Below are 26,382 nucleotides of genomic sequence, written 5' to 3' on the forward strand. Positions count from 1 at the left end.
ACCGCCGCTGCTGCTCGGCGAGGGAGGGCTGAGGCCGGGACCGCGCCTGCAGCCTCCTTGCTTCCTCAGTTTACCTGCCGAAGCCTCGCTGCCTCGCTACCTCGCCTCCTGAATGCACAGAACACAGGACGGGATGCGGGCGAAAACACATGACTAGTTTATCATCGCAAGTGCTGCAACCTCTATATAAAATCCACAAGGCCATTCCAAAGCAGCATATGCAAAAGAAATGCTCCTTCAAAGACTTTTAAATAGATAATTTAACATCCTTCAAGGCCAACACACACAAACATGATACTCTCCTATTATCATAATGAAATTCTTTCCGGAAGAAGCCCTTGCATCACTTCCTTAAAAAAAAAAATAGTCCGGAACTTCCACGACCAAGGTTTGTTCTGCAACGCAATTGATCATTATACTGCTGAAGAAAGCAACCACTGACACAGACTACCTCACGTCATCAAGTCACTTAAGCATTCTTTCGAAACATTATACAAAACACATCATGTAACAACAATAACAAATCAGCATCAGCAGCAACCATCTGCTAGACAATATTCAATTCAGTTAAATACCTAAATGCAACCCTGAGGCAGCAACCATCCAATTTGGAGATAACACACACACCACAGACAACATTATGTCCATTTATTATTAAACCTTATGAGCAACCTGCTGGCAGGTATGGGATTAAACAAGATCTAACCACATTGGTTCTCTTTACAGTTCCATTCAAAAACAATGACTAGTACAGATCGTGTTTGCTTGTCCTCAATGGCTAGAAGCAACTTGTACCTCAAGGATCTAGTATATCATCTCCAACTTGCACATCAGGGTAACCAGAGCCCGCCTAACCCACTATAAAATTAAGATTCACCACGGCACAAATAATACATAGCAAGAAAAACAAAGAAATAATCAAGTAGAAATAAAGACTCAAACATTGCTGCACCCACATCAAAGCAAAGCCAATTCATACCTATTTTTAAGTGAATCGAACAAACATTTAAATCACATCACTACGCAATAGCACACCAAGCCCAGAACATGAAATGGTTTTCCAACATGATGTTCGACAAACAAACGTACAACACTGCAAGCACAAAATAACTAATTCCTCATTGATAGGGACATCCCGCTAAAACTATACTGCCAAGAAATCTTAGAATGCCTACGAATGGCACACACTGAACAGGACTACCTAACTCAAAGGACAAAAGTAATAACTACAAATCACTTCCATTCTGGTTAACCTAAAATAGTTGTTCAGCAGGTTCTCCTTAAATTGACAACCTCTGCATCATCATCATTAACAAAATGAGCACCACCCTACCGCGCAGAAGTCATAACAATCTTAGATCATCAACACAAGCCACATCAGACTTTTAATCATCAGTAAAAATGAAAAGACCAAAATGGATCTCTTCAAGATGTGCCTAAAGAGCAAAACTGCTTCTGGCCCCGGGAACCAACCAAAAAAAAGTCCTCGTACTTATTAACAGTACGGACGAAACACGTGTCGGCTGTTGTTTTATGAATCTGGAAATCACTTTAAGAATCAATAAAGAAAAAGATGATCCGAAATATGAACTTTATTCATCCCTCTGTCCTATAACATATGAGAAGTTGATGACCTCATTTGCAGTTGTATGTTGTCCTGACTGTATACTGTATCAGTCTTGTACATAGTTATATCACAGGATTGTGCTCTCCTGACCTTTTTTTGCCTATATATATATATACTCGCTAATCCTTTGGCTTAACAAGTTTTGTTCCTTCCTGGTAGTGGGGGATATTGGTCCATGTAGCACTCAGTCTCTGATATTCGGAGAGATTCTATTGACTGTCCAGTACTGTTCCTATTTTACCAATAGCAGTGTAAGTGCGGTTTATTCAATTTTTTGGAAACACCACTACCGATCTTTGTATATATTCGCTCACTTATGTACATTGTCTCCAAGTGATTCATACCAATATATTTTTTTTGTTAGAGCCATGTCCTTCCCTAGCTTAGGTCAAACTAATATGGGACACCAACAAAGTTAGGAGAGATGCATAATAACAGCCTGAAGACTGAAAAAAAATTGCAAATGTATTGTATTCACAAATTTCTTTGGCCCTGATGGACAAGTTACTTACCTTTGGTAACAGCTCCTCTGGTAGAGACATGATCTAGTCGCAAATTCGTTACCTTTGAACTTCCAGGCGTCAGGCTGGAGCCGGAAGATTTTTCTTAGCAGTACCCCAGAGTGCCGGTAGGTTGTGTCGGTCAACTCCGCGTTTCATTGTTGGCATTGTGTTCATCGTGACGTCAGCGTCGTCAATATAACTGCCACTCTGGGTGCGGACGACAGTACTTTTTACGACTTTCCAGGCCAGAAGCATGGAGCCATGAAGTGATTGACCATAAAGTGTTAAAGAGACTAGGGCCCTGAAGGGGAACAGCCCTAATACTAAAAGATAATTTTGCAGTGCGAGAGGATGGGTGGGTCGGTAAGGAATATGCGACTAGATCATGTCTCTACCAAATAAGGCGTTACCAAAAGTAACTTGTCCATCTGACAGACATCTAGCTGCAGATTCCTTACCTTTGAACATATACCCAAGCAATACCTTCCCCGGAAGTGGGACTGCAGAAAAGCTTTAAACCAGGGAATCCTGTAAGACAGAGCAGTCGGACAGGCCCTCTCTGCACACCTGAGAATCCAAGCAACAGTGTCTGGCAAACGTGTGCAGAGATGCCCAAGTGGCCGCTTGGCAGATGTCAAAAATAGAAACACCACGCTGAAGGGCTGTGGTGGCTACTTCGCCCTGGTAGAAAGGGCCCCAAGCCTTCGGGAGGCTGCTTCTTTGCCAAGGCATAACATATTTTGATGTAGAGGCTAATCCAGCATGGTCCTCTTTTCGACAGCACAACCCTTATTTCCTCCCACGCATCCTATAAAGAGTTGGTGATCCACATGGAACTCTTCTGGGCTGGAACTCTTCTGGGCTGGAACTCTTCTGGGCTATCAAGGCAGAACGATAACGCTCCCTTGAGGTCCAGAAGTTGGAGACGCTCCTCCTCTTGGAAGGATGCAAAGGTGCATAGAAAGTGGGCAGAGTAACAGACTGTCCGAGATGAAAGGAGTTACAACCTTGGGCAAAAAGGATGCCCTAGATCTCAGTACCACTATGTCCGGAGAAAATGTCAGGCAAGCAGGCTGTGATGACAGTGCCTGTAGTTCGCTCACCCTCCTGGCAGAGTTAACTGCCACCAAAAAAACTGTTTTGATAGTGAGCAACCGTAGAGTACAGTTGTACATCGGCTCAAACGGTGCACACATCCAGTTGTACATCGGCTCAAACGGTGCACTCATCCAGTTATACAGCGGCTCAAACGGTGCGTACATCAAGAAAGTAAGGACCAAATTAAGGTCCCATTGTGGCATATGAAAGGGAGAAGGGGGAAACAAGTTGGTTAACCCCTTCAAAAATATCTGCACTAGAGGGGACTTAAAAGTGAAGGTAGATCTGGCAGCCGATGAAAAACCGAGAGGGCCGAAAGGTAGCCCTTCACAGTGCCCAAAGCAGAGCCCTGCTGGGTTAGGGAAATGAAACAGGAGGATATCTGCCAGGGAGGCAGATAAGGGGTCAATAGACCATTCGTACAATAGATTCAAAATCTATTCCATCGGCAGGATTATACATATTTCATGGAGGGACGCCTGGCTGCCAGAATAACCTCGCAGACATCAGGAGTAAGGTCAAAAGCTGTCAACTGTCGCCGCTCAATCTCCACACAAGCAGGTGAAGAATGGACAGGTTCAGGTGGAGTACCCTCTCCTGCTGCTGCAACAGAAGATCCTCCCGAAGAGGCAGCCTGATCAGAGGATCGATGCTCATATCCAGAAGCTCGGGATAACAAGCTAACTGTACCCAATCCAGAGACAAGAATAACTTGTTCCCGGTCGCTCCTGATATTCTTGAGCACTCTGGGCAGGAGTAGTATGGACAGAAAAGCTTACAGAAGGCCTAAGCTCCACTCGCAACAAAGTGCTGCCATGCAAGAGCTGCCTTGAAAACTTCAACACCCAAAAGTGCTGATATTGCACATTCTCTTCAGAGGAGAACAGATCTAACCAAGGCTCTCCCCACCATTGGAAGAGCCCTTACGCCACATCCGGATGGAGATGCCACTCATGATCTGCAAGGAACCTTAGGCTGAGTTTGTCTGCCCTGGCATTCAGAGAACTGGCCAGATGTTGAACCACCAGGGGAAATGCCATGTTTTTCCATCCAAAGTCCCGAGGCGCAGGGCCTCTTGACAAACAGTCCACAACCCCACTATGCCTTGTTTGTTGCAGTACCACATGGCGGTAGTGTTGTCTGTGAACACCTGAACTAGCCTTCCCTTGATGGATGGTAAAAAGGCTTTCAGTGGCAATCGTATCACCCGAAGCTCCAACAGGTTGATATGGAGCCTGGCATCCACCGGAGACCAGAATCCTCTGATTTCCACCTCCCCCAGATGGCTGCCCTATCCCAGAAGAGAAGCATCCATTACTACTGTGCGATATGGGATGGGAAGGGAGAGGGGTCTGCTTCTGACCAAATCGCGGTTTAAGAATCACTGCAGGTCTTTCGCAGTAACTTCTGAGATCTGAACCAGGTTGGTAAGATTTCCTCGATGTTGAGCCCATTGGAACTTTAGGTCCCACAGCGGAGCCAGCATGCCTCACCGTATTGGCCCATCAGCAGGATGCTGGAGGCCACGAGGCCCAACAGCCTCAGAGTCATTCTCACCGAAATCCAAGATAGAGGCTGAAACATCTGCATCATAACTGGAATATCCTAGACTTGGTGTTCGGGAGGATAGGCCCGAAACTGCACTGTGTCCAGAACTGCCCCAATAAAAGGAAGCATCTGAGAGGGAGTCAGGTGTGATTTCAGCATGTTGATAGTGAACCCCCGCGAATGCAGGAGGTTTGCAGTAGTCTGGAGGTGGGAGGCGACTGCTTGGGACGAGCCCACCGTCAACAACCAGTCGTCGAGATAGGGGAAGACAAACTTCTGATCTCCGTAGATGTGCTGCGACCACCGCCATCACCTTTGTGACAATGAAGGGAAGCACCGCAAACTAAACGTGCTTGTGGTCCACCATAAACCGCAGGTAGCGACAATGGGCAGGCAGGACATCCTGCAAACCAGCGCTACCATCCAGTCTCCCGGATGAAGGTCAGACAGGATCTGAGCTAGGATGAGCATCATGAACTTCTTTACAAGGAACTAGTTGAGGATAGGATGAAGGTCTTCGTCCTTCTTTGGGACCAGACAATAGTAGGAATTACAACCACACATATTTCGGTCCCGGGAACCCTCTCTATAGCTCCCTTGGCCAAGAGAGCCCCTGTGCTGGGCTTGGACCAGGTGCCCAGAAGTACGTCCGTTAAGGCCTCACTGAAAGGCAGCAAGGGTTCTAAGTTGGAGACACCAGGCTGCAGGACCTCTGTCAAGACATTAGTCTTGACTGCCACAGTAGGAAACTGCAGGTCCTAGACCTCCGCAGCACCATAGCAAATGATGAAACCTCCACCGTGGCCAGGTTAGGTAGAGACAGATGCAAGAATCTGGGGTGGTGTCCAGACAACTGGAATCACCCAGTTCCTCATACCAGTCCATGTCTTGGTTGCAGGATTTCTAAGGGATCCAACACCCCCTCCCAATCCTCTTCATCCATTACTAACACTTCAGAATAGGTCAGGTTTAACAGCATGGATCCATACTGCTCCGTCTGCAGCGGAAGATGCCTGACCGGCTCAGTGTCGTCGGGAATGAGGATTGGGGAGGCGCCAGTGACGCCAAAGACCTTGGCGGTGGACGCGGCGCTGGGGAAGGCCACTGTGGGTGTAACTGGTGCCAGTCCGGACCCAGGAACGGGTCCAGTTGGAAGCCATTGTGCCAAAGCTGAAGGCGCGGAACCCACGGTCACTCCTCCATCATCTGAGTCTGAGAGGGCTTAAGGAGTGCTGGCAGGGTTAGGCCGTCGAAATATGGCGCACATGGTGTCAAAACCCCTTAAACTGGGCAGAGGTCGCTACCGGATCCAAGAAGGTAGAGAAACGCAGAGTAGACACGGGCACCCGTTCCGTGGAACAGGGTCTCAAACGCCTAGAGTCCTCTGCCTGGTCGCGTGACAGGCGAAGTGCGTTTTTTGTGGTGCCTTTTACCTGACTTCGACGAAGAGGACTTCGATTCACCGTAGCAGTGTTCAGACATTCCTCTCGACCGAGACCGGGATCGACGAGGCGACCTCTGTGGTGCCAGACACGAGGCAGCGATAAGCTTTAGGGACTGCTCCCTCAAAGTCAAAAATAAATCTGTCAAAAAAATGACAAAAGGTTGCTCTCTTCGATGGATCTGCCTGGAAAGAAAAGAATTAAGGTCAGCTCGCCGGTGTCGCAGTTATATTGATGACACGGACGATACCACGACGAACAACACGCCGACGACGCCACTCAAAGTCGACCGATGCCAGTTATTGGCACGCAGGGGTACTGCTAAGAAAAATCTTCCGGATCCAGCCTGACACACTGAAAGTTCAAAGGTAAGGAATCTGCAGACAGATGTCTCTATCAGATCATCTCTCATTTTGAAACACAACTGGTTAGGCCTGGTGACGTCTGCTGTTGAAAGCTGTGTGCGCCTTATCTTGTACACTGCTATAACTGCCACTATTTTAAGTCGCGAAAGGAAGGGTGGGGAACCCAATAGACCCTTAGAGGCTTGGGTAATTAGTGTATCAGCGGGTGAATGTGCCTATAAGGGATTCTTTTCTCTACTTATTCTCATGTTTTTAAGCAAGCATCAGTGATAAGCTCTACACAGTAGCTCACATTAACTTATTTCAAAAACTGAATTAAACATGAATAAACAGGAACAAATCTGCAAAAAAATATTTCAAACAGGTATATGCTTCTTGAAACACAAATTTATGTTGAAACAATATTTAAGGGTACAAAGAAAGCTACATGTATGCACATAAATCAACACAGTGACTAAGATTTAAAAGTTATACGTTACTATAGTCTTCTCATTGTCACTAATGTGGTCACCTCTTCCAAACAATATGTACAAAAGGAAATTGACTGATAATACAGAAAACACAGCCTTTAGTGAAAAAATTCACAAAACAAATAGGTGCAATTGTTGACGTTTCGGTCTACGTAGTGAAGGCATCTGTTAGACCATCTTCAGTTGAATGACCTTAAGAGACTAAATTGGTGGCTTAGAATGGTTGATGTAGTCTAGTCCATTAAAATCGTGGTCAAGGAAACTGGCGCTGACAGAAAAAATTGTGTTCGAGGTCAAGATAATAGCTATTGAATAGCTGAATTTGACACAGAAAAGTCTCAGGAATGTGAAGTTCACAGGTGCTTTCACTCCTCCAGTGGTCCAATAGGACAAACTGTTTCAAGTGTCTGAGTGGCCGATCACTTCATTCTAAGTTCATAACCGGCTATCCTCCGTATAGCGATCTGCTACATCCACAGTCAGTTGAATGTGGATGCAGCGGATCGCTATACGGAGCAGAGCCCATTCTTGAACTTTAAATGAAGTGATTGGCCATGCCAACACTTGTGGGAAATGTATGGGAAACTATATGGGGAAAATGTGACCCTTGCCAAACATTATAAGGGTATTGCAAGTTACTTGAGGAGTTCCATGACCATATAGATGAACGAGGCCAAAGCTTTTAGAAGGACAAGGAACTCTGAGGTGACTTACAATATCCTTAAAATGTATAAGAGAAAGTATGTTATTCCTTACAATGCACAGTCCCACCATTGTCATTCCTGAAAACCCCTTACATGTTTAGCATCTTCCTCTTTAATATGAAATGAACACACAAACATACAGAATCTTTGAAGTTTATTTCTGATGCTCAGAATGTGTAGAAAAAGGCAGAGAGATTATATTTTTCCTGTAAAGAGCTTTAGTGTGCCAAACAAATATGTTGCCATAGAGAACACGCTACTTACCTCCAATAACAGTTTCTGATGGATACTGCAGATTTCTCACCTTATGAAATCGCTGGGTGCCAAACTACATCATGTGCATTGACAAGTTGCATAATGTGACTCAGGATCAACTCCATTCTGCACCAGAAGTGACATGAGCCCCTTGGCAGCCCAAAGTCTTCAAGCTACTACCACCACCGCTGTGCAGCACAGAGTACCAAGACAGTTGCACCAGAGTTCACGGATTCCCAGAGTGTTGTTGGAGAGTTGCTGGGACCCTCAGAAGGCAAGTTATCAAGCCAGGAAAGATTATTCTGCGATCGCAACAACGGGCGACTGGTAATCCAGTGGCAACAGGACTATAGCTAGACTGAAGAGTTCTTCACGGGACATCAGCCCTTCGTGGACCATGGCATCCCTAACAGGGAGACCCCCGTTGACTGCACTGCATAAAACGCTTCCTCTGCATCCTTCATCCCCTGCATCAGGATCACTCCACAGGAATCCATTGCAACATGGATAAAGTACCTGGAACTGCTATTTTTATAATTGGGTTCGGATTTCTTGAGTGTTGTGTCTAAATCTTCTTCAATTGTTTTGTTGCTGTTTGAAAGCTTAACCCGTGTTCCTCTGTTTAAGCCTTGCTGATCAGTGCCACAACTATCCAGGATTGAACCGAGAGTTTTACAGACAAAACTTACTGGACTTAAACGGGCTGGTAAGTGCATTACACGGTGAGGACACACAACCACACAATATAATATACCCCCCATTTCCTCATACCTTATCAATGGAAAGTGTGGCTGAATCATATCTACACAGTGATTACTACCATTGAGTACTATGTGGTAAAAAAGTACTCTGAGATCCGTCGCACAGACAGGGAAATTTCAATATTTACAACTTTCAAGAAACATTCTATGATGCACAACTTTAGGGTGGAAACGAAAACTATGATGGAAGGACCCGTCATAGACAGCCTATTGTGTCCAAATCAGCCATGCACTTTCAGATGGCCTACGGAATTCAAGTAGCAAGGAGTCTGGAATTATTCTTTAACTTAACATACCCACTGACCTGTTTCACTGCTAATTCTTACTCACCGTGTCAAAGCTTCCTTTGTGCATCAAATCGATAGGAGGTCTAAAGAGGTCTGCCAAAGTGGTAAGCTTCTTGTCCACTGACCCACCATTCCGCAGCTCCTGCTCCTGGCGTACTGCACCATCCCAGCAGGTCAAAGGGAAAAAAATGAGATTCAATGGAACTAAAAGGCGAGAAAAGTCTGAAGACTTGCAACTTGACTAGTCACACAGAAGACAGTTAGCCTATAAGCATTTAAAACACATTAAAAAAATATATACAAACTCTACAAGGAGAAAACATGAGAAGGTCTCAGAAAATGAGAGGGGCTCTTTAAACCAAAAGAGGTAGAGCACGAAATTGACAAAAGTCAAACAACAAGTATTCTCTTTTGGTCTCAAACCATACGATAACAATCATACAATTTATACAGCCCGTATCATCAGAACATCAATGTCCCAAATATAAAAAATATATATAGTAAAGAAATATTTTTATTTCATACAATTAAAACAGCTAAATGAAAACAATCATGTTAAAAACATTTAACGGGAGAGAACAGTAGACATAAAATAGTTCATATCACAGTTAAGGGAAAAAGTTTATGAATAATATTTCTACTGTGACAGACAATCCTGAAGTTACTGGTGGCTCCACAATGATATGAACTATTTTATTTCTACTGTTCTCTCCCATACTTGTACGTATTATGTTTTGAAATTGTAGCAAAAGCTTCTTATTTCTGTCTTGTATGTGTACTTATAAAATATGCAAAGATTTCTTAAATGTTTTTAACATGATTATGTTTTAATCAGGAAAAGCAGCAAACCTCTTCTCTGCTGGTGAGCCTAAATAGTAACAAAATAACATATGTTTTGATGGAGGCTATTCCGTTAATGCCATAATGTAGCCTGTGAAGTCTCTAGTAATTGTTTAAAGGACCCCGAGATTGAGAGGAAGAATTCTCCAGGGCAATTGGAGAAGGAGTGGGATTTCAATCCAGAGAGTGCCAAGACTCATGATTTGACAACAGGCTTATCGGTTTGTGATTTCCAAGAGAAAGTAAATAATGTTGGAAGAGAGTGGGAAAATCGCAGACACAACGAGAATGCTACAGAAGTCGCGCACGAACACTCAGCACCTGGGGCTCAGCATGTTCTCTACTGGAAGTTGGCAGGAAGGATATGGCAAATATCTCATCCGATGGAAGATTAGTGGGTGATTGAAATATGCCACCAGACACACGGACATCGAATGGTGATAGAGGCTGCAAGGAACTATTATTATTGCAAGATGGCGGCCAGAGATTGGACAATCTCAAATTATTGGAAAAGGGGAGCGATGTGCCGGCAGTTTTAAAAGCTACAACAGAGAAGGCTGGATTTGTGTCTAAAACACCTAATGTATCTTATGGCAAAAAGTCAAAAGAAAAGGCCAAAGTATGATCAAGATCTGCAAAGAAAATATTTCATGGACACCACAATCTGAGACAAAATATAGTACCTTTACCAGCCAAAGTTGCTTCTGAAGTATAGTCCACTCCGTAAATGGGTTCAGGCTCGGGGGGGGGGGGCAAGTCTATGATAACACGATTAGCAAACTAAGCTAGAAGACTTAGAGAATCACCAGCGACTGCATCATATAAGGATATTCGGGGTCCCGGAGGGAAAGGAGGATTCCGATCCAAGGGCATTTGTGGTCCAGCTGTTCCAGAAGGCCTTCCCTGAACTAGAAGATTGGGACTGGGATTCTCAGTTACAATGAGTTCAGAGACTTCTGTTGACCCAGCATCAGCAAGGAGCCCGATATCCTCTATCATTTTTGATTTTCTTTGTGAATTTCCTGCTAAGACAGGATGTGTCTTTGAAAGTTTGCCCTAATTCTCCTGTTACAGTGGACTCTATTACTTTTTTTGTTCGATCCGATTTAAGTAAGATAACCATGGACCGACGCTGGAAGCTACACCAGTTAATAGATTCATTAAAGACCGCAGGAGCACAAGTATTTTTACAGGAGCCTGCACGGCTAAAGGTCTTGAAGTGTGGACACTCGTATTTTTTCTCAGATGAACAAGCGATCTGCAAGCGGGAGCAGCTAATAAGACTGAACAAAAAAAACTTCTTTTGTTGGTTTTTCTTGCTATGGTTTTCCTTTATTCTTTTTCTCCTCTTCGCTAAATGGGATAGGGCATGGGGGGCTACAGTAGTGGTACTGTCTCCGAGGAGCTGCCCAAATAAGCGGCAGCAGGTAAAAGGGGAGGATTACTCCTTTTTGGAACCGGGTGGGGCCAGAGAACCTCAGAGGTTCTAGGGGTGGTGGGAGGCTGTTGTGTGGTAAATACGAGGGGTGGAAAATGTCATCAGGGGTCACTTCACAGTTTGGGTAAGAGGAGGTTAAGTAAACAGTTTGATTTAGTCAGGAGGTGTAAGATGTGTAAGAATAAAGAAGGGAATTTGGTTTAGAAGCAATTTAGTCGATAAGAATGATCATTACTATGGATCGGATTAAATGTTTGGCATGGAATGCTGCGGGATTGAACAGTGCAAATAAGCTACAATTAGTGTATGAGGAGCTGAAAATGTACTGCCCACATACAGTTTTATTAACAGAGACACATCTTGCATATAAGGATCGGAATCTTTTTAAACATCCGGGTTATGAAATAATAGTATGTACTTCACAAAATGTTTTACTAAGGGTGCTGTCATATTAAAGCATAAGAGGTTTTCATGTACAATAAATAAGACACTGGCGGATCAGAGGGGCCGATGGAAACTCGCACAGTTAGAAATTAGAGGCAAGAAATATGTGTTTTGTTCAGTCTATGAATTTGATATAGATGATCCTACAGTTTCTGATATGCTTAATATGGAAATGTTAGATTGGGATGGGGAGCAGCTGATGATGGGGGATTTTAATTGTGTTATGGACTACAGTATTGACTCAACAAGACAGGGGGCTACTCCTAGAATGCGAAGGACACGTTCCGCAATATTTGAAATGGTGCAGCTGCAGTCAATAAAAGATGCTTGGAAGCTATACGTTTTACTCTGCTCCTCATCAGCTTTACTCAAGAATTGATTTGGCATGGCTTTCGGATAATGTAATGTCAGTTTCCGACATGGAAATATGCCCTCGGGTTAGTTCTGATCATAACCCTATTATACTATTTTTTCAGGCGACACCTGAATATAAAACAGCCAGATCCTTCTCTTTTCCAAGATATTTACTTACAGATAGTGAATATCTGGCTAATATTGCTAAACAGCTTCAGGTATTTTTAAGTGAGTATATTGGGACAGCATCCCCGCTTACTGTTTAGGACACTATGAAAGCAATTGTTAGAGGCATCACTCAGCAATTTATATGGCAGCATAACAAGGAGAGGAAAAAAATACTCTGAGATGCTTATTCAATCAGTATATAATAACGAAAAACAACATGCTGAAGCAGTTATGCGGGATACTAGGGATCAGGATCAGCTGCTTCTCTCTTTGATAGACGCTAAAATAGCAGTTAAGAAGTCTTTTCAGGAAAAAATAGCAGTTAGATATCATTAATATCGGATATCACAATATGAATATGGCGAGCAAATTGGTATGGTCCTGGCTCTTAGAGTAGCAGACGAAAGGGCTAAAACAAAGGTTAATGCTATAAAAGGTACAAATGGAATTTTATATACTCATCCCCAAGCTGTACTAGATCAGTTTTACATGTACTATTAGAAATTGTATCCACATACATTTATACCTGATAAGAGAGATATGGCACAATATCTTCAGGATAGTAATCTTTCAGCCATGAGGGAGGAAAATGTGGCTTTATTAGATGGCGATATTACGACAGAAGAAATAAATATAGCAATATCTGCTCTCCCTCCTGGGAAAGATACTGGGGAGAATTCTATACCTATAGAATTCTATAAAGTTTTTAATAGTGTCTTACTTGTACCATTTACGATGGTTATACAACATATTGGTTTATGTGGGAAGATACCAGAATCATGGAAAATGATGCAGATAGTTTTTTTCCTAAAAAAAGAATACACCACCTGCGGAGTGTGGCTCATATCGGCCGATTTCGCTCGTAAAAGCGGATGCCAAGATTTTTGCAAAAATCTTGGCAAATCAATTGGCTCCAATGATGTCAGAACTAGTGTCTGACTACCAACACAGATTTGTTATAGGCAGAGATACTACTGCTCATGTTAATATGGCAGTACCGTCCTTCGACATGGCAAAGAAGCTGTCAATAGACCTCTGCATGATTCTTTTAGGGGCTGAAAAAGCCTTTGAGAAGGTGGGGTGGGATTTTGTATGGGCTACATTGGCAGCTTTTGGTTTTAAGGGACAGGTCATGTACTGGGTCCAAGCTCTATACCATAAACCCCAAGCAAAATGATCATACTTATGACTACATTCATCACTCAGAATCTTATGTGGCACTGGGCATGGTTGCCCTCTCTCCCCCCTGCTATTTGCTCTTTATATAGAGCCATTTATATGTGCATTGCAATCTAATATACAAATATATTCACTATTAATATAGGAAATCAAACTCAAGATAACTGCATATGCAGATAATATCACAGTTTTTACAATTAATCCTGCCAGGGCGGGAAAATCAGTTAAGGAGGAACTGACTAAATTTGGTGCTCTGTCCGGATATTAATTGAATGTAAACAAAACGCAAGTGCTTATTAATTTTAAGCCCGAATGTTCAATCATGGGTATTTGCACGGTAGTTACTTATTTGGGGGTCAGGCTCTCAGCTACGATCAATCATATTTTTTCTTTAAATTAAGAATTATTATTTAAGGGGACTGCTATGCAATTAAAAAATTGGCATAAACTCCCAATTAATTCAAATGAAAATATTACCCAAATTCTTATACTTATTTCGATCAATTCCCTTGAGGGTTCCGAATGTATTTTTTTAAGAAACTTGAAGGTATATTTAGTAGTTTAATTTGGGGGGCATAAAAAAGCCAGATGGGCGTTAGAGTTGCTTAAACTCCCTTACAATCAAGGCGGACTTGATTTCCCGGACTTCAAGATTTATTTTTGGGCAGTGTTCTCTGGGCGATTTCGTAGTCTGTTAAGACTCAACCAGAAAGACTCCCTTTATCTCCTGATCTTGGGAAATGATAGTCAGATGTTTCTATATCGGACTAATGATGCAAACTATTTTAAGAGAGTCAGGTTTAAGACTATCCGAGATAGCATACGTTTGGCGAGCAATGGCTGTTAGAGGTAATCTGTCGCTATACTACGATAACTTGCCATTATGAGACAATCCAATGTTTCCTGAGGTGTTCCATGATAATGCAGGTAAACAATGGGCCAAATATGGGATCCAGTGTCTTGGGGACCTATATGATAAAAATGGGCCAGTAACATTTGAGAGTTTACAAATCTACTTTAAACTACCTGGTCATTTTTATTTTAAGTACCTACAAATCAGGGATTATTTAGTAAAACATTTGGCTTTGACTTCAATAACTGACTCCGAGATTTGGGACTGTTTGCATGGGGATAAAACAAAGTCTCTGATTAGTGAAATGTACAAACACCTTAATAATTATGGACAGGATGATAGTGTATAGCTAGCTACACGCTGGAGTCAAACCCTGGGGACAGAGGTAACACCAATCGTTATTAAACATGCTATTGGCACTATTGCTGATGCCGTCCATTCGGCTAGTTTGAGACTACAACAATTTCGCACTATATGTATGCTGTATTATACTCCACATAAAATATCTAAATGGAATCAAGAGAGCACAGGAGGGGATCGGACAAAATGTGGCATATATGCAGCTGATATATTACATAGGTTTGTAAACTGTTCAGAACTGAACGATTTCTGGCAGAAAATCGGCCAAGTGCATCGTAAATTAGGGCTAGATTGTCCTCTAACAGATCTAGAAATCATGTTGGGGTATAGTGATGGTAATTGTGCGTCTGAGCGACTTTTATCGATTTTGTTACTTGCTGCCAGACTTGCAATTGCTCGCGTATGGGTTTCTTCAACACCGCCATCCATATGGGATTGGTGGACTATTGTCAGGGAAATGTACGGTACGGAAGCAGCTTTGGCTAACATAAGAGGAGTTTGTTATTTGGTAAAATTAGAGGCAATAAGGGAACAATTGGCTTTAGAAGTACTATGATAAGAGGGACAGGAAGATACTTATTACAGCTTTCTTTGGGTTGCTAAAAAAATTCTGTGATGCTATGCAATGTTGTAATCATTCGTAATGGCTTTTTTTCTATTCTCTTCATTTTTTCTCTCTTCTCTGCACTTACCTCTTTTCATAATTTTTTTTATTTTATATTCCTTCTTGAAGACAATAAAAAAATGTACAAACATTTAAAATAAAAGATTATGTTTTAATGTAGCTGTTTTTATTGAATGAAATAAAAATATTTATTTTCCATATATATTTTTGATATTTGATACATTTATGTTCCGATGATGCGGGTAGTTAAAATTGTATGTTTGTTATTGTATGGTTTGATTGAGACCAAAAGAAGATACTTGTTTTTTGACTTTTGAAAACATGAGAAGGGCCTGAGTTTAGATGTTAAGATGTACTTGTCACATTAATGGCACTCACAAATAGACCTTTGTTCTTAAGAATGGGGAAGCATAAGTTAAGCAGCAGAAATGTCTTCCAACCACACTGGAATAGGTATTTGTTCTTTTTGCAAATGATAATGTGGTGAGGGAACTCCAGAGTTGTGAGTCTTATACAAAGAAGTGACTGAAAAGACACACTGCAAAATAATAATCACCCATAATTAGAGATCATCCAAGAAAAACTGAGCATCCAAATCCAAACAGTGGTTTACTAGGATGGGAGCCATGAATATTTAAAGTATGCATAGAGGGGCACCACCATATCACAAGTTAGGAATGGTCTCGATTATCGTTCTAGCAATGGACACTTTTGTGACTGGTATGCTGTAAATTAAATTACATTTTGATTCTTCCTGGATTAAGAAAATATATGAATAAAACCATGAATGTTTAACAAAGAAGCTTTACTTAGCCTTGATTTACAAGATGCAAACACACATCAACAATAACAGCACAAAAATAATCATCCTATATCTAACAGAAGAGTTCATCTGCGCAATTTCACCCACGGCAGTTCCTTTGATCTAGTCACAAACTCCCCCATCCCCTCCAGCAAATGCCTTTTATATTGTAAAGACCCCTTCATCACGTAGCCTTCTCCCTGTGTCCTTGGTTAAAGTATGACTGCATGTCCTTGTCACATTCACAGTCTTCTTTTTGCACATTCACTTAACCTGCTAATGTTTTACTGAGAGTGTAAACAAGTCTGTGCCATGTCCCCAGACACTGCATGAAATATCTGTAAGTCACCCCTACAGTAGGCCTTACAGTCTTAAGACAGGGTGCATTATATTACATGTGAGGACATACTTGCATGAGAAGATATGCCCCTGTGCGGTCTAGTTCAATTGCTAGAAACTACAAGTGAACAGGGAAGCTATCGTAAGTACATGTACTGGGCACTGGTCAAAACGAGTTCCCCAGGTACATGATGGCTTCACTGAAACCTATGGTGTTGTGTACCAAATACCTTGTCTTAATAAACCCTTACTGATTCCAGTAACGGATTCACTAAAACATGCACCAAGAAGACACCTTAGGGGTGCCCACTGAAAATCCACCAACCTCTAGGGTGCTGGCTGACTGATGTAGACCAGCCTGACACCACAGAGAGGCTTCTGAACTCCTGCAGGTGAGAGCCCATGCTCCCTGAGGGCAGAAACAATGCCTGCTAGGGCCAGAGGTGTTGTCACCTCCTACAAACACAATGACTAGTAATCAGCCTATCAAGGCAGGAGGCTTCAAAGGCCCATGCCGCCTTTGATATGCGAATAAACAAAGTAGAATCCACTCAAAGTGGTGGTGATCCCAACAGGTGGGGAACACACAGTGTTGTATAAATGCCCCTCACACACCAACAGGCCCCTTGGTGTCATGCTTCATCATCGGGGCCTTCGCACCCCTCTACGGGATGCGGCGTGCTACGACTCGCGAATACGCAGGAGCACTTGAAAGTGAACTATGTGAGGGGGTGTGTGTGTCTACAAAAGTGTGAGTGAGGTGAGGTGAAAAAATGGTTTAAAAAATACCTGGCACGTGGGTAAAACAAATTTATTAAATCCCCGGCTGGTATTATTAAAAAAGTGCAAAGCGTGGTTGAAGAAATACAAATTAAGGTATTACAACCACTGTGAAAGGTGTCAACATGTTTCGGAACTCAGAGGTTCCTTCTTCAGGACAAGGATAGCACTTACCCTCCCCTTACTCACATGTAAATGTAAAAGTGTAAAATAGATTACAACAATGTGTAATATACCTAACAATGTTATATATGTTGGTTGATGTTGTTGCGCCCAATTGGCGATGAAAACTTAAAGTTTTCAAAATAAAGACCTCATGAGCCTGTGCGTGTTATTGGGGGATCCTTCCTTTGGTTACTGCAATGACTAGTTGTCTGCCTTCCCTCAACGCGGCTCCGGTGAAGGGTTGAGGGAAGGCCATTGTTAGGTATATTACACATTGTTGTAATCTATTTTACACTTTTACATTTACATGTGAGTAAGGGGAGGGTAAGTGCTATCCTTGTCCTGAAGAAGGAACCTCTGAGTTCCGAAACATGTTGACACCTTTCACAGTGGTTGTAATACCTTAATTTGTATTTCTTCAACCACGCTTTGCACTTTTTTAATAATACCAGCCGGGGATTTAATAAATTTGTTTTACCCACGTGCCAGGTATTTTTTAAACCATTTTTTCACCTCACCTCACTCACACTTTTGTAGACACACACACCCCCTCACATAGTTCACTTTCAAGTGCTCCTGCGTATTCGCGAGTCGTAGCACGCCGCATCCCGTAGAGGGGTGCGAAGGCCCCGATGATGAAGCATGACACCAAGGGGCCTGTTGGTGTGTGAGGGGCATTTATACAACACTGTGTGTTCCCCACCTGTTGGGATCACCACCACTTTGAGTGGATTCTACTTTGTTTATTCATGTAACTAGGGAGGCCGAATCCACTGACTCTCTCTCTCCCCCCTCTTGTTAAATTTGTGCCTTTGATATGCGACCACGGCTTCTCCCAGACGTGGGTGATGCTACCCCCTGCCCTGAGGCCTATTTGGCACCAGGATAGTCTGGAAAATTAGCTAGTCAGAAGGAGCGTTCACCATCAGGCCAGTACCACACCTAAGGTAGGCTACCGAATGTGAACATGAAAACTAAAATTTCACCATCTTGGATTTTGGAGGAATTGGGCTCACTGGGTCAGAGTTATGCCCACTTCCCACAGGAAGTGGTCATATAGGGGTGTCACTAACTGTAAGTTGCCCATTGCCTACTACCAGTCACATCCCATAATGCCTCTAAATTGAGTATCTAGGTGGCATCCCTGATGTCAAGAGGAGGACAAAGAAGAGCCACGAACACCAGAACTGAAGACTTGCTGTGGACTTTTCAGAACCAAACCCTGCCTGCCTGCACCAGTCACAACAATCGTGAAAAACAGACTCGTCTTGCAGCTGAGCCTCTGCCAGGAACCCCGGTAGACTTCTAGCCCTTCGCAATCTTCCTTGGAGTAGAGTAGCTAGTGCTTTGCAGTCCGCAGACACCAAAACAGCAGAGTCTGGTTTACCGTGCTACCGCTCTGCTGTCACATCAATGCAGCAGCCACCCAGGATGAGGTCACTATGCTCCTGAAGGTCAGATCAGTCTCCCCACCAAGTAAGGAAATGCCAGGACCAACTGGTGCCGCACACTACCAATACCCAGGGTACAGGACAAGTTGCATCAATCAAAGTCTGTTTGAGTCGAATCCGGACACAGACACCGAGCACTACCCGAGGGACGTTAGCACCACAAAAGACACACTTCCTGAGTGGACCAGCTGTCCTGAATTTTGCAACCTCAACTGGCTACACCAAAATCCACAAGGACCTGCAACGCATCAGCTCAGCCAACCTACCCATTCTGCACTTTGGCCCATGTTCCCAAGAACCAACTGTGCTTTTGTCGCTCCCGGGCCACTTGTGAACCAAGCTCCCTGTTGGAAGTTCTCAGATTTTTCCCCAAGTCCCCATCTGCAACATGCTTTTAGGTGCGCCCCCCTCCTTATAGGTAGCATGCAAAGTTACCAAACTGACCTGCACCTCTGCACCCGGACGCTCCAGGGCAGGTAAACACTCCTGGTAGTTTTCTGGACCTTGGGCCCCCACCACTTCAGTCCTGAAGGGGACCCCCGGGAACCTACTGGAAGTACCTGTATGCTGTATATGTCTTTCTCCCATAGGAAAACATTGCACGCAAAGGCATGTGAACATTTTACTTACCTGTGAAATTCGATATTCTTATACCCTAAAATAAAAAATTGATATTCTAAAAAGTACTTACTTGTTTAAGAAGTTCTTGGTATCAAACTTTATTTGAAAAAAGGGTTCTTTTTCTCAATTGGTATTGGATGTATTCTGGAGTGTGTGCCTCATTTATTGTATTTGAGAGTACAACAAATGCTTAGCACTACCCTCTGATAAGCCTAACTGCTTGCACATACTACCACAAAAGAGAGCATTTAGTATTATAATTTTTGCCTCTGTAAACTAAACCAATAGGGGCAGCCTGGACACTGCAACTGCACAATGTATCTCGTTTTGGTACACTATATAGAGAGACAGCTCCTACATTAGTGGGTCAGCAGTGGGATAGGCGACTTTGCATTTGTTGATACCACTTGGTCAATTTACAATTGTCATTAGTTAAAAAGAAATATATATTTTTTCGATTTTCTCTAAATTGCTAATTCGAACTATCAGCACCTTAGTTAAGCACCCCAGTCTAATTGCATTAGAATTTACATAGTATCCTAGGCAGTTAGGTCTTTAAAAAGTCCAGTAGAATTAAAAAAAAAAAACATTTCTATAAAGGTCCCTACTGATTTAATACCATCTGTGGCATAGGGCACCAATCAGGTACTCAACCTGGGTCTCTACAAGAAACTTAAGTTGACCCGACTTAAGGCCCTCTGTAAAGCATGGAACCTTGCCATGGAGCCTAAACCCACTAAGGCACATCTTCAGGAGTTGCTTCCCGAACACAATAGAGCCCTGGCAAGTGGAGAAAACTAATAGTGCAGGCGATGTCCAAGTCAGTGAGGATGAAGATGGTAACTCTAACAGATTCACCTGACAGTACCCCTACTGGGAGTTCTACTGAGAGTACCCCAGAAGAAATAGAAGAGGAAGACCATGATTATTCAAACACTAGGGTTAGTAGGGCCGAGATGGGCCTAGGACCCCTCTTTGGTGGCAGCAAAATCTTTAATATGGAGAAGGATTAATGTTCTGACCCTAAAATCCCCAAAGGGATTGTCTCAAAATATGTAGAAAGTTATGATATCACCAAATGGTGTACAGCCTTTGGAAGGGCTTGTAAGATGAGGAAACTCAGCCGAAAGTATTGGGGCTTCCCACTCTGGGAGCGGTTATCAGGAAAGTGCAAGGATAGACTGACACTTAATAAGGCAGATGCTGAATCCTATGACCTCATGAAGGGAACCCCGATTGAGGGCTGGGGAGTAAAGAATTAACTTCAGAAACTCCAAAAACCTCGAGGCAGTCCTGGGGTGATTTTTTGATTTTTTCAGTTAAAACACCAACTGGTTGGTTGAAAGGAAGTCCGAAGCATGAATATGATGGGCTTTATTGTGAGAAGTTGGCCTGGCATATGATGTCCACTATTCTAGTGGGCACCTTGCACCAGTCCAAACGTACCTTATTGATGGTAGGTTGTAAAGTCAACCTTATAGAAAGCTATCCTAGTGGTAGCTGTGGAGAGCAGCCTTTAGGCTAAGACTTAGATGCGAGTTAAGCAAGTTGTTTTACCAGTAATAATCTCTTGAATGATCAAATGAAAGCAAACCACACAAGGTATACATCAAATATATATGTATTTAATCTAAACACAACCCCTCTGATCTCTTTATGAGGTCAGAGGTAAAAGTACAATACAAGGAAATAATTAGCATACGATAAGTTGCACAGCATACATTATGCCCTAGGGGCCTCACAAACCGTATATTAAAATAGTGGTATAAGAACCACGTGAAGGTTAGAAAGCAGGCCTATTGCCTGTAGAACGCTGGGGCTACCAGGAACCACCGACGGTAGTGACACAGGAGACCCAAGGGGGACACGTGCAGTGTCTAAATACAGCCGCAGATCACCATTGACTTTCTATCGAGAACAAACAATTTTAAAGATTAAGGACACTTAGAGGTGAACTACGATGGAACCCTTTTAGACTTCGACACTTCGAGAGTCAAGACCCACGGGAGCACCGGAGTACTCTAGTGACCTCACCCACGGAAGCCAGGTGCATGGGCGTCTTTTGGTGTCGGGTTTCGTCCTCGATTCCAATGGAGAGCTGCAAAGAAATGCTGCAGGCGACCAGAGAAAAAGTGTCCGGGTAGTTCCAAGGGTGGATTGGAGATCTAAAGAACTTGAAAGCAGAGGGGACAGAGTCTGGGTCACTAGCCAGTGACCAGGATGGCGAGGAGGAGATGCCAGCCGATGTCGGACGTTTTCAAGTGAAAGAGGTAAAGCTTGAGGTCCAGGAGGCATCAACGACGACCAGGAGCTGGATTCGAGCTGTACCACGAAAGATCTCGAGTGCTGCAGCGTCAGAATCCTTGGCAACAGCAATCCACGCAAGATGACAAGATTGGCTTTGGTTCACACCAGCAAAGGCTGGGGGATTCCTCCTTTGGAGAGGAGCTTTGGAGAGGAGTGAGAGCACATCTGGAGCAACCAGAAAAGCTCAAGAAACAAAGAACTGTCCTTCGTGGGGGCTCACTAGCCAACGGACTAGGAACCGCGAAGGAGCCTCGAGCGGAAATGCACAAAGCGGGCACAAGGGACACTCGTGGAGTGTAGGCCTCGGAGTCTCAGTGCAAAAGGTGCTCGGGCAGGGGCTTCAAATACCCAGATGCACAACTTCGGGAAGTAGGTGCAGCTGCAAAAATGCAGGATGTCCAGGAGTTCCGGTCCCACGTCTCTCGTGTCAGCTACGAGTCTCAGCTTTACTGGGATCTCGGGTCAGCTTCAGAGATGTCTGGAAGTCCATGTCCTGTGTCGCAGATGCTTCGGGATCCGACAGGAGCCTCGAAAATTCAGATCGGTAAAGATGCTCTTGGTGCCTGTTTGAATAGGGTGGTCACTCCTTGACCACAAGGGAGATTTCTTCTGTCTTCTAATCGATATGGAATGTCAAAGGTCCAAGATATATGTTGCAGAGTTTCAGCCAGGGTAATCTAAAGTCCTAGGGACTGGGCTCCTATACTTATACCAAGTTTAGGGGTTGGACTAACTCTAAGGTCCCACCTATGGGAGGACCTGGAGTGGGGGTGGTTACACCCCTTCCCCTTTGTCCAGTTTCGCGCTGGGGCTGAGTGCCCCAGCCACCGGTTTGAACTGGGAAATGCATGGAGCACCTAGTGTGCCCCAGGCAGTGTCTGGAAAGCATTCACTTAATACAGCCCTCCCTGCCCCAATACACAAAAGCCTGTCTGGGGAGGTGCCAGCACCTCCCTGGACAGGAAACCTATTGTCCAGGCCTCCCCTGCCAGAGTTTCGTCCAGGAGCAGGAGGGCAGACTCGTGTCTGTGGCAGCAGCATCCATTTTGTGATGCTGAGGCTCTGTTTAACTTTAACCGGGTATACCAGTATGTACATGTCTTCTCCCTCTAGAAGGGTGGAATGCTACCCCCGCTGCCAGAACTGGCGGGGGTCAGTATTCCAAAGCGTTTGACACCTTACACAACATGTTTTGATAAAGCCAAACCAAAGTTAGCATTAACTGTGAGGATTATAATGCACTTAAAGAGTATATGGTATGGCTATATCATTGAACAGCTATAAGGAGATGGTTCCGAAAGCTGCAGAGGGGCTCAGCTCATGCTAGGGCACCCTCACACAAAACCAAGCACTCTGCCTTCAGGATTGTCAAGGCCTGCCATAGGAGTGACTTATAGGTAGGTAGAGATATAGAGATATAGAGATATAGATATATATATATTTTTTTTCTTCCATAACAGCTCCGCTACCGCCGTCGCTCCTCCTTTTCCCGGGTGCTCAGTCGTGCGGTGGTGAGCCGCATTCAATGGTCGCCACAAATCGTTTTTACGAAAAAAGACGGCACTCGAAAGTCTCTCATCCAGATGCAAAATTTTATTGGCAGGCCCCCTGCCCCCTTGACAAACGCGTTTCACCACTTGGGCTTCGTCAGTGTCAACCAGATTACAGTGAAAGACGCCATTATATCCCCACCTCCTCCTCAACATAGAAAGAGGACTAAAAATGTTTCTAATCAGCAGCCATCTTACGATGTGCAACATTGCATTACACAGTATTGATAAAAGCTTTACATGGCGGGGAAAATGGTGTGTATAAAGTGCTCGTGCAATTAAAAACATTGAAGTGTCCAAAATGATATTTCAGCAATTCATTTCATCGCATATATACATTTCTGCCTAAGAGGGACAGCGGAAGGGAGAAATATATTCATATAGTTATCGTGTCCTACCCCTTTACTACATCTCGGGTACAATTGCGCCTAAGTCTACACGCCTCCAGTAGCCACCCCCGGACACTTATAAACAGCATCCCCTACGGGAATTTTAGACTTAGGCGCAATTGTACCCGAGAAGAAGATTTTGAAAAGGCAGCCAGGGACAGTATGGATAGATTCTCAGATAGAGGATACAAACGAAATCTTTTGCATGATGCTCTGAGCAGAGTGAGAAAACTGTCCCGTAGCTCCCTATTTGAGAAAAAGACACGTCCCACCACTGATGGTAAATTTCGCATGATCACACCCTATTCAGCCAATTCCTTCAAATTAAGATCTATAATGACTAAACACTGGCACATCTTAAAAACGGATCAAATCGTTGGTCCTGATATACCAGCTGCTCCGCTTATAACTTTTAAAAAGGCGAGATCTTTACGTGATTATATGGTTCAGAGCCATTTAAATCCAATAGAGAAGAAGGGAACATTGAAGGATGCCAAGGGCTTCTTCCCTTGTGGGAAGTGTAAAGCCTGCGCATCCAGTAGGAGAACTCTGACATACGATGTGAAAGGCTGTAAAGGGGGTAGTAAGAGAATAAACAAATTCATGTCCTGCCACACAGACCATGCTGTCTACTGTTTAATGTGCCCTTGCCAATTGAGATATATTGGCAGTACCATTAATCCAGTGAAATTGAGGGTGCTAGAGCACATGCGGGTGATCGTCAATATCCCGGCATTTTGCACTCAAGCATGACAGCAACAGGGACCTCTTGAGATTTTTCTGTTTGGACTGTGTCCTTGAAAGTCCGCGGGGTGGTAATAAATTACAGACACTCAGAAGACTAGAGTCTCGATATATTATTGACTTAGAGACCAAGGCACCTGGAGGTCTGAACATGGGGGAGGAAATGTCATCTAATTTGGGACAGTCCTAAAACCAGTAACTGGGATATGTTGGATTTGAAGTGCAATAATGAATTGCTGAGAGAACAACTTGCACTATCGAAAAATGCATGTATTTTGTATGAGGGTTTATTAGATTGTCATTTTAAATTGTACCATTTGAGGTCATTCACGTTGGGTTATTAGATTGTTTTGAGCATGTTGCATTTTGTAAATTGTCTGGACATATTCTATTATCCTGAGATCTTTGCGGCCAAATTGGCTGCAATTGCCGATACACGGCAAGATAGAAACCGTAAATGGGTATTGTTCTATATCTAGACAATAATCGTGTATTCATAGCGATGTTGTAAGGTTTATGACATAGTTTCTTAGGAGAATTAGGCCCAGGCAACCAGTGCAATGATTGATATAGAGAGATATATATATAGATATATATATCCCATGTTATAGTTAGCTGGACATTTCTCTCACACAAAACCATTGAAATTCCCCCGTCATAGTTAGTCCAGCTAACTATAACTTGCGCACCCGCAATGCACTGCTGATGACGTCACATATTACATCACTCATCCCATGGTCAGTGACATCACTGATGACATCTCAAATGACATCACTGATGACATCATCCACTGAATGTGTGTCTTTCTGAAAAACAAATATTTTTATATATGTATATCTAAAGGTCGATGGAAGAATAAATAGGTACATAAGTGTTTAAATGGATTTTTTTTCGTAAATGTCATTGTATAACTGACTTATTAAGTGTATGTTAGTGAATATATGTATTAGCGAGTAATGTTTAAATATGTAAATATCTGTATAAGTGTCTCACTTTGTGTATAAGTGGCTGCATTGGTTGGTGAGTAGCTACACAACTGTCTATATGGGTTATTAGTTGGTTTTTAGAGTATCAGTATGAGTCACTGTATGGTTTGGTGGCGGGTATTACTTAGGGCACAGATGCATGAATGACTGACTCACTGTTTGTATGTGTTTTGAAGACAGCATGTGTGCAGGACTGTACGGGTGGATGAATGTGTGTATGGGTGTGCTAGTGAGTGAATGACCGCCTCAATAGTGTCTTTATGAGTAAGTACATATGTTTTAAACTAGTGTATGTGAGTATTGGGCCAAGTAGATGTTTGGAGGCACGCACACACCGCGGCACGCGGATACACATTTCATTACACGGTACACAATAGTCTGTCCAGGATAGACTATTTCTTAATGTTAAATGCGAACCTACAAAACGTTGGGGAGGTGGATATCAAACCTAGGGGCATTTCGGATCACTCTCCAATAGTACTAACTTTCTCCTACTGACAGAAATCACGCCGGAGAATCTACCCTATCTACCAAGGTTATCTCCGTATCCCTCACATAAAAAAAGATTTACGTACAGCCACAAAACATTTCTTTGCAGAAAATGTGGGTTCTGTTGACTCGCCCGCCATGGTGTGGGAAGCATACAAGACTGTCCTTAGAGGGCAAGCAATAGCTTCCATTACAGGACATATGAAGGAGACACAAAAAGAACTTTCTGAACTAGAAACAGCACTACAGGCGGCCGACATAGCGCACTCACTAGACCCTTCACCAGACACTGAACATGCCCTGTGCCTTAGGCAACGACAACACAAAACGTACCTTGCAGGGACGGACAGAGTAAATATAGCAGCGACCAGATACAAAATATATGATGTGGGAGACAAAGCGGATAAATTACTGGCTTGGCTAGATAAGCGTGAATCT

General features: G+C 43.3%; 1 protein-coding gene across 1 annotated transcript in view; it reads right to left on the bottom strand.

The window, feature by feature from the left end:
- UBXN7 (UBX domain protein 7) overlaps nucleotides 1–26,382 on the bottom strand; it is a 701,503-nt gene that overhangs the window by 404,845 nt on the left and 270,276 nt on the right. Inside the window, exon 5 of the mRNA XM_078665644.1 lies at nucleotides 9,104–9,216. Coding sequence (XP_078521770.1) covers nucleotides 9,104–9,216 — 113 coding nt within the window. The remainder of the gene's footprint in view (nucleotides 1–9,103; nucleotides 9,217–26,382) is intronic.

The sequence above is a fragment of the Lissotriton helveticus genome, chromosome 11 (genome assembly GCF_964261635.1).
Source record: "Lissotriton helveticus chromosome 11, aLisHel1.1, whole genome shotgun sequence".
NCBI lineage: Eukaryota > Metazoa > Chordata > Amphibia > Caudata > Salamandridae > Lissotriton > Lissotriton helveticus.